The 15,780-nt window shown below is 47.5% G+C and overlaps 1 protein-coding gene across 19 annotated transcripts in view; it reads right to left on the bottom strand.

Moving 5' to 3' along the window:
* The window catches only part of GRN (granulin precursor), a 1,029,241-nt gene that overhangs the window by 75,227 nt on the left and 938,234 nt on the right, over positions 1-15,780 (bottom strand). For all 19 annotated transcript variants that reach the window (XM_069237890.1, XM_069237896.1, XM_069237897.1 and 16 more), the window contains one exon: positions 5,567-5,794. In XM_069237890.1, coding sequence (XP_069093991.1) covers positions 5,567-5,794 — 228 coding nt within the window. The remainder of the gene's footprint in view (positions 1-5,566; positions 5,795-15,780) is intronic.

Here is a 15,780-nt window from a genome sequence, read left to right as displayed (position 1 = left end):
AGCCGTGTCCACACCGGCATCTCGGTGTCGAGGCTTGTCTCCAGCACTTTCTCGGTCCCGAGAAGGCTGCGTGCCGGTGTCTCGACCGGAGTCGGACGACCTCGGCACTGTTTGGGCCTTTTTCGGTGCCGACGGTCGGTCACCGAATTTATGGGTGGAGCCATGGCCGGATGGCAGTGGCGTCCCCTGGGCCTTGTAAATGTTTCTCTGTGTGGTTTTCGACGTCTTACTCACGGTTTGTGTATCGTCGAATCCTTCGGAGTCTGAGTCTTGGATCGAGAAGGTACCTTCCTCTTCCTGTTCCTCGAACTCCTGTTGGGCTGTCGGTGCGGACGCCATCTGAAGTCTTCTGGCTCGACGGTCTCGGAGTGTTTTTCGGGACCGGAACGCACGACAGACCTCGCAGGTGTCTTCGCTGTGCTCAGGTGACAGGCACAGGTTGCAGACCAAGTGTTGGTCTGTGTAGGGGTATTTATTGTGGCATTTGGGGCAGAAACGGAACGGGGTCCGTTCCATCGGCGTTCTTCAGCACGCGGTCGGGCCGACCAGGCCCCGACGGGGGATCGAAAAACTACCCCGAAGGGCACCGGAGCTCTTCGATCTTCGATGCGGTGTGGAATCTAAGTACGCCGATCCCGAACGCAACAATACCGACGAAAATCTTCCGAAATTAGCTAATTTTCCGTTCCGAAACTCGGAGCGACAGGAACACGTCCGATCCCGATGGCGGAAAAAAAACAATCGAAGATGGAGTCGACGCCCATGCGCAATGGAGACAAAAGGAGGAGTCACTCGGTCCCGTGACTCGAAAGACTTCTTCGAAGAAAAACAACTTGTAACACTCCGGCCCAACACCAGATGGCGAGCTATTGCAGAACATGCGTATCTACAGCGACAGATGCCATCGAACATAAAGGTACTTTATTATGGTGACACAAATATTAGAATACTACTAGGCAGTCCCCCCAACTAGAGACAAGTAAACACTAATTATATACACAATAGCATTGGCAAAGGTATTCTAAAATAGCGAGGGCCCTAGGGGAGGGCCATACCATATTGTAAGAAAGTTGAATGCGAGATACAGTCCCCTGTCCAAGGATGTGGAATTGGTAGAGGGGAGCTGAAGGAAAGAGGAACCCCAAGAGGCAAGTATCAGAGTGATACCCAGCGACCAGGAGAGCAGAGGTAAGTACCTGGTTTTCCCCAAAACGAACAGGAAGACTTAGTAAAGGGATTGTGCAAAACCCAGACCAGACTGTAAGGTCCAAGGGTGGATTGTGGCAGAAGATGACCTGCAAAGGAAGGAGACCAAGTCCAGTTCGAGATGGAGTGTCCGGTCGAGGAAGGAGCCACTACCCACCTTGTGTGTATGGAGGACCAAGAGGACGGGGGAAGAAGAAGACCAGCTGTGCAGCACAGGAGATGAAGAGGAATCCCTACAGTGATGCAGATGGTGTCCCACATCAGCAGTCGGGTTGCAGTGGATCAGTGGTGCCAGAAAACTACGAACAAGCCTTGGCAAATTGAAGAGAAGGAAAAGAAGAGTTGCAAGGCTGAAGAGGACCAGCAAGGTCCAGGGGACTCACCCAAGGGAGGGGAGTCCGGGTGACCGCCAGCATTCGGGAGAGTCACCAGAAGCAGTTGCAGCCCCCACAGGAAACTCACTGGCGCAGGCACAGTAAGTCCCAATGAGGCCCAGTCAGTACACCTGAAGAGGAGTCCCACATTGCTGGAGCAGCAGAGGGGAGTCTGTGCTAGGCAGAAAGAAGTGCTGGGGGCCGGGGCAGGAGCAGGAGCAAACCACCTTGGTAGCTGCAAGAGTTGCTCTACACAGGGGTACTGTCCTGCAAGGAGAGGCAAGAGCTTACTGTCTCCCAAGTTGGTAGCTGGCAGAGAGAACCAAGGGGACCACCCCAGACCACCACCTATAATGCAGGGTCCACATAGTTCCAGAGGAGAGCAGATCCGCAAAGCCGGTCGTTGTTGCAGTTGGTGCTTGCAGATGCAAGGGAGTGACTCCTTCTCTCCAAGGGAGATTCCTTCTTACTTCTTGGTGCAGGCTGGAGTCTTGTCAACCTCAGAGGATGCACAGCTAGGGAAGTGTTGCTGTTACAAAGTGGAGTCATCACTGGAGTTGCAGATTGTTGGTTCCTGAAGAGTCCAGTTGTGGTGCCAGTGGCCAGAAGATTAAGTAAACAATGCAGAGGAGTCCTAGTGGAATCTTGCACATCGAATCTCAGGGACCACCCCCAAAGGAGTCCCTAATTAGCCCTAAGAGGGGGCTTTGTCACTTAGTAAGACGACTACCTAGCAGGAGGGGGCTGTGACATCACCTGCCTGACCTGGCCACTCACATGCTCCCAGGGGCCTCTGCACGTCTTGGATTCAAGATGTCAGAATCAAGTGGCCACCTGGAGGAGCTCTGGGCACCATCCTTGGGGTGATGGATAGGGGAGCAATCACACCCCTTTCCTTTGTCCAGTTTTGCACCTGAGCAAGTAATGGGGGTCCCTGGACTGGTGCAAACCGGTTTATGCAAGGAGGGCACCAAATGTGCCCTTCAAACCAAACCAGTGGTTTGGGGAGGCTACCCCTCCCAAGCCTTTTAACAGATATTTACAAGGGAGAGGGTGTTACCTTCGTCTGGAACAAGAAATCCTTTGTTCTACCTTCCTATGCAGGAGCTGACTGAGGGGGGGGCAGCAGTACGGGGTGCCTGTACAACCCCAGAAGACTAGTAGGAGCAATGCTGGGGGTTCTCGAAGGATCATACTGGCAACATTATTGGGGTATGATTCTGACATGTTTAATACCAAACAAGCCCCTGTTTGGAGTCACCTTTATTTAGCTGGACACAGGTAGTGACATAGGTCCAGTACACGGGTAAAATGGCTTCCCTGCACTTAGGAAGTCCAGTGTAATGGAAATGGAGTCCTTAGGGGTGCCCTCACACACAGGGACCTGCACCTTGCCCTCTGGGCTGGGAGGGCCTACCATAGGGGTGACTTACAGTGACCTGGTGCAGTGACCTGTGGTGATGGGTGCATGCACTTTTTCACACAAGCTGCAATGGCAGTCTTCCAGACATTTTGCATGGGCTCCCATGGGTGGCATAACATGCTGCAGCCTATGGGAATCCCCTGGTGTCCCAGTACCTTGGGTACCTAAGTACCATATACTAGTGACTTATAAGAGGGCACCAGTATGCCAACTGTGGGCTGTGCAAAGTCCTAGGCAACCAAATTTAAAGGGAGACAGCACAATCACTGGGGCCTTGGTTAGCAGGATCCCAGTGAAAACAGTTTAACCATACTGAAAGCAGGCAAAAAGTAGGGGGTAACCATGTCAAAAAGAGGGTACTTTCCTACGACACTATCCCAAAAGACGCTCCCTCCTGCGTAGCACCCTAGGGGGGAAAAAAACATGCCAGCATCTGGGGACGTATCCAGGCCGCTAGGTTCACCCTGCTCCTCACTCCAGTCCGTATCTTTCGTATAAGACTGGACTTCTTCGGGTCAGTGACCACTCCCATTCCTTCCAGAGACCAGACCCATAAGAACAGGGCTCAGGATCTCATCTACGAAGCAAAGCTCCCAATGGCGTTTGATACGGTGTTGAGCAACACCCCCCCCCCACCCCAACCCCCCCCCCACCCCCTCCGGCTTCGTATTGGAGCTGTGGTTTAAAATGCGGATGGCCCCATTGTTGGGCGCTGCCGGCATCATCTGCATCGGGACAGATGCCACAGGAGGTCGAGGTGGCACAACCAGCGTCAGTCTGGATCCATAAGTGGACCCCTGAGGCCCCACTGGTGGCAGGGCCGCCGGTGTGGAACCAGCAGTCCCTCCCCAAATATAGTGCAAACGAGAGGGGGGAAATCACTTACACTCCGGGACAATCGGGGAAGAGTAGAGTCGGCCCAGGTGCAGGCTCAACTGTGGAGCGAGGCCTAGAATGCAGACACTCTTGCATCTCGTTGGCTGATGGACGCAGAGAAGATAAAGCACGCCTTGATTTATTCTTCTTGTGTTTAAACTGATCTAAATGTCCCGAAGATTTTGAATGGAACGATGACCTCGTACTCCATGACCGATCTTGGCACCTCCCTCTCGACTGGGACCTCAACTGACCCAGTCTCTCACGCCAACAAGTCTCACAACTGGCCGCTTCCAGCTTAAGGGTGCGTTCCCGCAAAGCCCTGGGGTTTATGGTACGCCAACCAGACAACAAATTTGGATCATGGTCAAGTTTTAAGGCACCACAGACAAACAATGTGTGGGTCCGTCACAGACATCGATAAGTGAAAGTTGCCGCCGAGTCCTGGTGTGTCTTGGATGACATCCCTGCCGGAGGAAAGAAACTCAAGAGTCAACAAAACGTGAAAAAAAAGCTCAGTCAAAAAACGACTGATGGGGAAGCTCTTCCCGGATTTGAGCTGGGTGGCGTGCAAAGAAAATAAATTATGTCAGCTTGTCTGAGTGGCATCTATATAGGTGCTGCGGATGTCCTATCTGGCAAGGACGATGCCGACAACATGTGCAGAGCAGAACAACGCCACCTACTGGTGTGCAGGGGTACTACACATGAAAAATCTTACAGATCCAGTCTGATGCCTGGGATAATTCTAAGGTAAGGAATCTCCAGCTAGAAATCTCCATCAGATCTGAAACTTTATGGGTGGGCTGGAGAGGTGTTTTGATCGCCAATAACTAGCAGTTTAGATTCGGGTGCCTGAAATGCTGCTTGTATTTAATCAAATCAAGAACCACACCTAGCATGCTTAAACATCCCTAATGTCAGCCTAATCACTCCCCACGGAGCTAAAAAAAAAAAGAAAAAAAAAAAAGAAAGGGGATGAAGCACACTGCAGGCTTATTATCTTAAGGTCCTCATAGCATTGTGGTAGTATATCTACTAGTCTTATCCAATTGTGAATGTTTGAGTCTTGTTTGAATCATTCAATTATTAGTCATTTTACTAAATTAGTTTGGAAATTTTTCTGATTGTTTGTCTGCCTTTACACATTTTACCAGCATTTCTCTGAAGAAACGTTTGTCGCTATGTGACATTGGTACCAGTAGTTGTCACATGTTTCCTCACTGAAATTGCCAAACTGTCTAGCTAAGAATGCACAGAATTACTACTATGGTGGAAGCCTGCCCCCCATAGTATTAAATATGTTTTGTACATCTAGATTGCCCTGTTAATTTGCCCATTCACAAAAGTCCTATTCTTCAGTGAAGTTATAGCACTGACTAGACATTAACTTCATTTTGAATTTAGTATATAATGATGATGTATGTGAATTTCTAACCCCTTCACCTCCTAGAAAAGGCTATGATTGCTTGGATTAGGTGACTCCAAAGAGTTAAGAGCGTAAGGCAGTAGCTTGGTTGTCTAAATGGAGCGCAAAACATTGGTGGCCCTGAGAAACCAGTGATAAACAATATAATTCCCAGTAATCATGAACTCTCCAGTGACTTCAATGACAAAGTCTTATAGTTTGTTTTTATCAACATGCCCAACTCAACATCACCTACTGCATAGCCAATGGCAGACTTACCTCAAGCAATGGGCAGCATGCCCATTCATTTAAATCAGATCTGCAGCAGGTTGAGTCCTTTGGACAACTGGTTGACTCATCACATGCTACAACTGCTTCTTCCTTTAAACTAGCAACACTCTTGCTGTGCCAGCGGACTGATTTATTTCCCTCCGTGCAAGTTCCATCTGCGACATTGCAAGTGTAACCATAGGGACAGCAATGAACGTGATCACTACAGCATACAGCCTAAAAAACACAATTCACCCATTACAAGAAAATACCTGACAGAACTGTTAAATTTACTTTTATGCTTCAAACTTGCTTTCACTACTGGCATACCAAGTAATTCGGGAGAGGAGGGCAGTTGAAAACACATTTTCTACATTGGAATGTCAAATTCCATTATATAGAAAATAAATCAACATTTTGTTCCATTTCAGTTGTTTGAATTAAAAACTTTTCAACATACCAGCAGTGAGTAACAAACCAGGTGGCACACAATTCTTGGCTGCTTCCACAGTGGAGTGGATGCTATTATCCTTCTTTTGCAGCCAGGTTGTTACAAAAGTAATTTAACAGCACAACAGCTCTTTGTACACTATGTTCCTCTTTGGTAATTCAGATCATTCAAAACACTATGAGCCACCACTTGAATCAGGAATACAATAGGAGGAGAAATGATACAAGAAAGCAAACCTGTGTGAAAAACGTAAGCAGCTCCATAAAAGACAGACAGTTTTATAAAACCTACAACATAGGGGATGAGTAACATATGACTGCAACCCACACAAAGTGAGAGCTGGGTTGTCGGACTGGCTCATCCATATAATGGACTGCTCCTCACTAGAACATAAACAATAACCTAGGAGTCTGGATGATGAGATTTTAGGGGTCAACCCCAACAGATAAGCATGGCCCAAAAGGTTGCGAGAGAAGGCAAGTGGGACTTCCAAGAGGCCAACCCCACTCCAATGGCAAATCACCCTTTCTCTTCTGCCGCTTGAATCCAATATTGATAGCTGAATAAATCCAGCCTTTCCGTACTTTAATCTTCTGCCATGCTGAACCTGGTAAGGGGAGAGGTTTAAGGAATGATAAGGATATTTACTGAAGCTGAAATTGCACCCTACCAGCTGATGGTTGTAGGTAGTGGCACATGAATACAGATAAATGAAAAATATATATTTTTAAATATTTGTCTTCATACTGGATGGTTCAACAACATTGTGGTCTGAGACTTGGTAGCTGAAATTGATTGGTGCTGCGCCAGCTGCTAATGCCATTGTGGGAAATCTTGGTGTCTTTTTAGTGTTGAGCGCACAAAGGCTCTAGCCTGTTGTAATCTCTCTGTGGGCTTTTAACCATGCCCACTCTTGCTACTCTGTCTTTGTTGTGCTTCTTTTAAATGCTTCATTTTTATTGGTGCATTTTGTGAAATGTCCCTCCTTAGTGTGCCGAGTACCCTCTCTGGCGATTTCACTAAGTGAACATTTTGGTTGGCCATCACACTACGTCATGCTTCCTCCTGTTACAGCGTGTGATGGCTCCTCTTTTGGTCTGCCTTTCATTCCAGCCGTGATCCTTTCCAGACATTCACGCAGGGAGCCAATAACTCTCGCGTTAAAGGCTGCAGTGGCGCTTTGAGTTGACTTGTTTATGTCAACTGTTTTACTTTTTATTTAAGTGGTAAGAAAAGTCCACAGTTAGGAGTTTTTACAACGCTAATAGCTCTAACTCGAGTAAACGCGAGACCCAATGCATTGCAATTGCTTGTTTGATTTATAGTTCTACTTTAAGCCATTGATTAATAAAGTTCTCTACTTGTATCTTCTGCATTAAAGTTCTAAGGAAAATTCTCCTTATATGACCTACTAACTATTCTAAGACAGCTATGTTTAAAATAACATTGATATTCAATGTTTTACCTTTTTTCTTACTCGCTCTGGATTAAAGGACCGATGAAGCAAAATAAGTCCCAGTCCCCAAAAACAAGTGCTAGTGTCTGGTGAAATTAACTTTCCAATAGGTCTTTACTGATTTATCCAATAGTAAAGAGATGGGTACATACCAAATATGTGGTGAAGCTGTTCACTTTACTATATATTTAATTGACAAGTCTGAGGCAAACAGTGTACAATCAGCACAAATATACATGTCAGAGCCACAGGAAACATGGAGGATGTATAATATCAACGATACTGGAAGGTTTGCGGGGTCAGAAATTATCAGTAAGAACATTTTTTTTTTTTAAACAGAACACAAGAAATTTAACTGTTATTGTTTGCATTCTGTCATGTCTAGTTGGCTGTGAGGTGTGAGGGGAAGAGCGGAGGGCGAGAGACGGGGCAGAGAGCAGGGCTTCCAGCGCCAGACAAAGTACGGCAGGATTCGGTGTGGATCTGCAATAAGGTAGCTATGGGGCCCCCTTGGGTCTACTCCTACTTCCAGGTAATGCTGTCAGTCAGGGGATCGGGTCGGGCCAGGCCTTTCCACTGGTTGCAGGTGAGGGAGGGAGAAGGGGGTGAAGAGAGGGGTTTAAGGGCAGAGTGTAGTGTAGATAGTTGAATGGCATGTACTTCAATTTATCATTTGTGGAAATTAGATTTGGTATCTCTATGCATTGTGCCCATTGCTTATCCATTAATAAGATGGCAAAGGCAGTGTCTCTGTACATTTGAAGTGCTCTGGGAGGAGGTCCTCAGACCGAGCTCAGAGAGCTATAGAGATTTGTGACAGGCTTACAACCCCACCATGTGTCGACATCACCTGAAAGGTTAAGGACGTCTGGGGCTTGTGAAGTGTCCTACACCAAACCGTATGCAGGCAGAGTGTCAAAGCAGCATAAGTAAGGAAAGAGCCCAGTGGAATCCCATACTCATCAACTAAGCTTTGAAAAGTGGCTAGGATCTTATTTGTGAAGAGATCGCCCCACATGGTGAGCCAGAGTGCGATTGTGGGTTGATGTCATCCCAGACAAGCCCAGAGGGAGAGTTCAGGAGCGTATGGGGCATGCTCGATTAGGAGTCCCATATGTCTTCCAGCAAACCCGCACAAGGGCGTTGCCACCTCTCGCTGCTACCCCTCCCTTTCCAAACCAAGCAGCCGTCACAGTACCAAGGCCAATGTCACTTGTTCGAACCAATGTCCCACTTCAGACAGGTCTGAGCCTGCTAGCCAGCGCATGAGCCACTGGAGTTGGGCGGCAGTGTGATAGTACTCGTAGTTAGGGGGTGCCCAATCCTCCCCATTCCAGTGGAGTGTATCATTTGTGTCGTCTGGTGCAAATTCAGACAAATTTAACAGATTAATCTTAGGTTCATTATCGCTTGAAGAGTCACAGGCGGGTAGGGGTTTTCAACTGGGTGACTGCCAGTCTTCAATAGGAACTAGCAGTCCAGATTTAGGTGCTTGAAATGCTGCTTGTTTTTCACCATGTCAAGAAACACAACAAATCAACCATATCCAAGGCTCAGTCTAATCACTTGCAAAGGTGCTTTAACAAAACCGAGGGTCATGGAGCATACTGGTAGCATATCAGAATTCACCATTACATTGTGGTGATCACAGTTGCTAATATTTTCAGTAATTCAAAAGTTAGAAGACGTTCACTATCTGTTGGTACAGGCATAGCTGGTATATCTGTGAATTCCTTAACAGCCTAATCACAGACAAAGGAGCTTTAGCAGTACTAGGACTACCACTGCCAGAGGGCCTTAAACATAAATGTGGTCAGGACTTGGTGGTCTACCTTTTCTTGCACCTGGTGGTAGAAAGGGTACTTGGGAGAGACTCAAGGAGATTATCCTCCAGAGTAACTTGAGGTGATTATTGTGAAAACAAAACAAATCTCTTGGAATTTGCTGCTGCTTACAAGAATCTTCTGGGGACAGTCTTCCAAGAGATAATTATTCCACAATGACATGCCCAGGATAGCTCCTTGGATCTGTATTTAGGCAGAAAGAAGCAGCGTTGATGCTTCCCTGTGTAGTGTAAGCCCTCAGGTGTCAAACAGGCTTCCACAGAGATCCTGGCTTGTATATGTAATCTACATTTGGTAAGGCAATCATGAAGTAATGGAAGACTTGATGTGCCTGTTAGTTGAAGAAAGCTGTACTGGCGCACAACAATCTCCCAACTTGAATTGCAGGAGGTTGCTGGGCTTGGGATGGATGGGGTTATCTGTTTTACAAATCTAATCAAGTCATAAAATATACTCTTTGCAGCAGCTGAATGATTTAGAATAACTCTGTAAAACTATTGTTTGTTGATAAACTGGCGTGGTTTGAAGTAAAGATGCAGTCTCCCAAGTTCTTCTTTTGAGTTAAGGCTCTTCTTTCACTTATCCTGGGATGAGCTTGAAGGCCCCTTTTGAGATTTCAGCCTGCGTCTGTCAGAGAGTTGATGACTGTCCTTTCCTAGTGAGCCCTCGGGAGGTCTCAAGACAAACTCTTGAGTGGGAACAAACCTGATTAAACTCCAGCTTCCACCAATCTGAAGAAATTGGCTCCGACGGCTGGAGATAGACTGAACTTCCTCCTCTGTAGGGTGCTGCAAGGAGGTCATCAGAGGTGCAGCATAGAAAAAAAGTAGAGCTCTTTGTTGTACCAGGTAATATGAACTCAGAACGTGAAGAGGGCTATGTGCTATAGGAGGGTTATCTGCAATAGCTATGAGAATAGTATGTTGGTAGTTGAACATGCACAGGATGGTTGCTGAATGTGGTCTCGTGCACCATCATAGGGCTGCGTGAAAAAGTTAGAGAGCATGTAAAATAGCTGTTTTGGTGTCAGTCCTGATGAGCTGCAACTCATAACCAACATGCCAACAGAACAACGTTCTTACATTAAATAGCATATCCAACACTATTCTGCACTTCTGGTGTGAAGGATGTTCTCCGCAGCCATCTTTGGCAGTGAACGATTAGCATACTTAATAGTTGCTGAAATTGAATATTAATCAGATCTAGGGCCACATCTTCAGTGCAGAGGAGCTCAGTTGCCCCCACTTCTTCATAATTGCCCAGGCTTTTTCTTTTGTCCACGTCAATAGGAAGCATTGTCTGTGCAGATGTACTTCATGAGCAGGCATAGCCAAAGAGTTTTGTCGCCTTGACAGATATTCTAGCCACAGTACTGAGTTGCTTCCCTAAGGTGTCCATTCTATAGCCTTCATGCTCGATAGGTACAGTATTCAGGGAGTCTATGCTGCAGCTAAAACTATTAAATGCCTTTGGATGCCCTGTGAGACCTGAACAAGTTACTTATCTTCCGTAATTGTCTTCTGTATACTAACTGCAGATGGATCCAGAAGCTGCCACAGCAATGTTCCTATGTGTTGCTAGTAGGGGCAGGCAGAATTTGCAGTTTTACATGAAAACTCAGCGACATTCCGCAGAATTCCACAAAAAGGGTTGAAATAGGTACATAATGCTGCTTGTTCTGATTTCTAGCACTAGCTTGTTCCATGATGAAAAATCAGCGCAAACCGCACCGCATGGCACGTCAGAGGACGCTGCCTCGAGTTAATATTCCTGCCCCTGGACTAGATTTTCTACTCTCGGACCTCAAACGGTTGCGACCACCCGCTATTCAGAAATCTCAACGGGTGTCTTCCTAGCGACCAAAAATTGAATTAGGTGGATGACCAATCTAGCTCGTGAACTTACTGCTGGTGAGCCACGTGTGAGAAAAAACTCCACCACACAGCAGTTGGTTGAATTTGTCAGGATCTCTGCATTGTGGCCAAAATCCACGAACTCTGCAGACCTAGCAAAATCTATCACCCATCTCTAGTTGCAAGAAGGCTCCACGCGGTTCTCATCTTTAGTACACATACCAAGGATGCATAAATTAGGTGCTTCTCAGGTAATTCCCGGTCATAACAATCCATAATGGTTTTAAGAAAAGAAGTTCGCAGAAAATGGGAGGTCCTATCAAATACCACAGGAATAAAGGTGTGCTATGTAAGTGTCAAAAAGTGGATACAAAGGCTCTCATCTTCTGTAGTGGGTAAAAATCTGCCAAATTTTGAAACTTGTTTAAATATTGAATCATCCCCAGCCCAGGTTTTGGGAGCTTTTGCAGATATCTGTGTGTCCGTAATGGTGCATTTAACTCTTCCAATCCATTCTGATAGAACTAAACCAGTAAAATGTTTTGACAAAACAAATACACATGGCCATGCTACTCTTATACGGGCGTTAAAGGCCACTCTGAGGAATCAGACAGTAGTTACAGGGTGTAGAGCCCAGTATAAGAAGGCAATCTCATCAAGGAAAAAGATGATTAGAGAAGAGGGTTGGGAGAGATTAGTAGTTGCCTCAGCTGTAAATGATGGGGCTCAATTTTGCAAAGTAGTTAATACTCCCTTTTTTAGCTCCAACACAACTAAGGGTGTTGAGGGTCACATTCAAGAGCACAGCTGGATTACTCACTTTACAAAAATTATGCATGTAATATGGAACAGTGTGAAAATACTGTTGCAAACCGTTTTGATAATACCATTACTGAGGAAGTGGATATACAATTGAGTGAGGTGATATTGGTAATTGATGGCTCATCCCCTAATAAGCCCCCCCCGACCAGATGGTGTCCCAGGCGATCTTTTTAAGAATAATTTAGAACTATGAGCGCTAATTTTGGTTAATGTCTTCAGAGCTGCTCTGAGCACTGCCCCTCCTCTAACATGGTCCAAAGCCACTATTGTTCTAATTTTTAAAAAGGGGAACCGGATCAATCCTGCTTGTTATCGCCCTATTTCCTTGATCAATGCCACCGCAAAAATATTTGGGAGAATCCTTTTGGACCACCTGGAAGCATGGGCTTTTGATAATATAATTTCAGAGTCGCAGTGTGGTTTCCAGAAGACGGTGGTGACAGTTGACCAATGTTGAATCTCCATTTGCTCATAGAAAAGTATGTGGGGGCTAAACAAAGGTGTTTATATTTGGCATGTGTAGGAAAATGGCTCCCTGTTGTAGTTACCCCCCACGTTTTGCCTGATATTGATGCTGACTTGACTGAGAAGTGTGCAGGGACCCTGCAAACCAGGCCCCAGCATCAGTGTTCTTTCACTAAAAATGTACCATTGTTTCCACAATTGGCATACCCCTGGCACACAGATAAGCCCCTTGTAAAAGGTACCAGTGGTACCAAGGGCCCTGTGACCAGGGAAGGTCCCTAAGGGCTGCAGCATGTGTTGTGCCACGCTAAGGGACCCCTCACCTAACACATGCCCACTGCCATTGCAGATTGTGTGTGTTGGTGAGGAGAAAAAGGCAAAGTCGACATGGCATCCCCCTCAGGATGCCATGCCCACAAAATACTGCCTGTGGCATAGGTAAGTCACCCCTCTAGCAGGCCATATAGCCCTAAGGCAGGGTGCACTATACCACAGGTGAGGGCATAGCAGCATGAGCAATATGCCCCTGCAGAGTCTAAGTCTATTCTTAGACATTGTAAGTACAATATGGTCATATTAGGAATACGGTCTGGAAGTTTGTCAAAACGAACTCCACAGCTCCATAATGGCTACACTGAATACTGGGAAGTTTGGTATCAAACTTCTCAGAATAATAAACCCACACTGATGGATTTATTACAAAATGCACACAGAGGGCACCTTTCAAACATATTTGTACTATAGGAGACTTAAACAAATATGGTTGATTGGACAAGTGTAGGAAAGCCGTTAAGGCAGCAACATAGCCCTTAACGGTCCCTAAGGAGGAACCCTGTTGGGCAACAGATAGAATAAACAAAAGGATATTAGAAAGAAGAAAGAGAATCAATAGACCTCATCCGTACAATATAAAATAAAATGTTTCCATCAGCAGGCGTAAATCGACTTAGAGGCACACCTGGCTGCCAGAATTACATCACAAACTTCGGAAGGGAGGTCATAAACCAACAACTGCAACACCAACCTGCAGGATGGAATGAAAGACGTCGCAGAATGGATGAAACTCAGCCGCCTGAAGCTGAACTCAGACAAGACGGAAGTCCTCACCCTCGGAAACTCCCCGTCCGCCTGGGACGATTCCTGGTGGCCCACGGCCCTGGGCACCGCACCGACCCCCTCAGACCACGCTCGCAACCTCAGATTCATCCTGGACCCCCTTCTCACCATGACCAAGCAAGTCAACGCCATCTCATCTTCTTGCTTCCTCACACTCCGCATGCTCCAAAAGATCTTCCGCTGGATCCCCGCCGACACCAGAAAAACTGTGACCCACGCCCTCGTCACGAGCCGTCTGGATTACGGAAACACCCTAAACGCTGGAACCACCACAGAACTCCAGAAACTTCTTCAGCGAATACAAAACGCCTCCGCTCGCCTCCTCCTCGACATACCCCGCAACAGCCACATCTCTGCCCACCTGAGACACCTGCACTGGATACCCGTCAACAAAAGGATCACCTTCAGGCTCCTCACCCACGCACACAAAGCCCTCCACAACAAGGGACCCGAATACCTCAACCGTCGCCTCAGTTTCTACACGCCCACCCATCAACTTCGCTCCGCCAACCTCGCACTCGCCGCCGTCCCTCGCATCCGCCGCACAGAGACATGGAACTTCCTCCCCGCCAACCACAGGACCACCCAGGACCACCTGGCATTCCGGAGGCAACTCAAGACCTGGCTCTTCAAGCAGCAGTAACCCCCTCCCCTAGCGCCTTGAGACCCTCACGGGTGAGTAGCGCACTTTATAAATATTATTGATGAACAACTGTCACTGCTCAAACTCCACGCATGAAGCCGCAAAGTTGACAGGTTCGGGTGAAGAACCTTTCCCTGCTGCTGCGACAGAAGATCCTCCCAAAGAGGCAACCTGATTGGAGGACTGATGCTCATTTTGAGAGGCTCTGGATACCAGACTCTCCGTGCCCAATCCGGAGCCACTATGATTACTTGGGCCTAGTCATTCTTGATTTTCTTGAGAACTCTGGGCAGAAGTGGTACCGGTGGAAAGGTGTACAGGAGGCCTAAACTGCACTTGCGATGTAAAGCATCACCTAGCGATAGCCCCCTAGGAAATTTCAACGCGCAAAACTGCTGACATTGCACGTTGTCTACGGAGGCAAACAGATCTAACCAAGGCTCTCCCCACTGCTGAAAAAGTCCTTGCGCCACCTCCGGAGATATCATTCGTGATCTGCTAAGCATTTTCGGCTGAGCTCGTCTGCCCTGGCGTTCAGAGAACCTGCCAGGTGTTTAACCACCAGGGTTATGCCCTGCTGTTACAGCCATGTCCAGAGATGCAGAAGCCTGTTGACCTAGGGTCCATGACCCCACACCGCCCTGTTTGTTGCAGTACCACATTGAAGTGGTGTTGGCCGTGAACACCTGAACAACCTTCCCTTTCTAGTCGGACAGCCCGAAGCTCCAACAAGTTGAATTGGAGCCCGGATTCCGCCAGAGACCAGTGACCTCTGATCTCCACCTTTCCCAGATGGCCGCCCCATCCCAGAAGTGACGCATCTGTCACTACTGCGAGATCTGGTTGGGGAAGGGAGAGGAGTCTGCCTTTGACCCAATCGCAGTTCGCTAACCACCACTACAGATCCTTTGTAGTTTCCTCCGAGATCTGAACCACATCGGTAAGATTCCCCTGATGCTGTGCCCATTGGAACTTCAGGTCCCACTGCAGAGCCCGCATATGCCATCTGGCATGCTTGACCAATAGGATGCAGGAAGCCATGAGTCCCAGCAGCCTCTGAGTCTGTCACACCGAAATCCAGGATAGAGGCCGAAACATCGGTATCATAACCTGAATATCCTGGACTCGCTGCTCGGGAGGATAGGCCCAATAGTGCACTGTGTCCATAACAGCTCTGATAAAAGTAAGCTTATGAGAGGGAGTCAGGTGTGACTTTGGCACATTGATAGTGAACCCCAGCAAGTGCAGGAGGTTCGTCATCGTCTGGAGATAGGTGACTAGAGCCTGGGGTGTGGGAGCCTTCAACAGCCAATCGTCAAGGGAGGGGAAGACTGAAATCCCTGACCTGCGCAAATGCGCTGCCACCACCGCCATCGCCTTCGTGAACACCTGAGGGGCACTGGTGAGACCGAAAGGGAGCATGGTAAACTGCAAGTGCTCGTGGCCCACCTTGAACTGCAGATAACGCCTGTGGGCTGGCAGGATGGGGATATGAAAATATGCGTCCTGCAAGTCCAAGGCTACCATCCAGTCTCCTTGATCTAGGGCAGACAAGACCTGAGCAAGAGTAGGC

This window comes from Pleurodeles waltl, chromosome 6, assembly GCF_031143425.1.
Source record: "Pleurodeles waltl isolate 20211129_DDA chromosome 6, aPleWal1.hap1.20221129, whole genome shotgun sequence".
Taxonomy (NCBI): domain Eukaryota; kingdom Metazoa; phylum Chordata; class Amphibia; order Caudata; family Salamandridae; genus Pleurodeles; species Pleurodeles waltl.
This window is presented reverse-complemented; position numbering and strand designations above follow the sequence as displayed.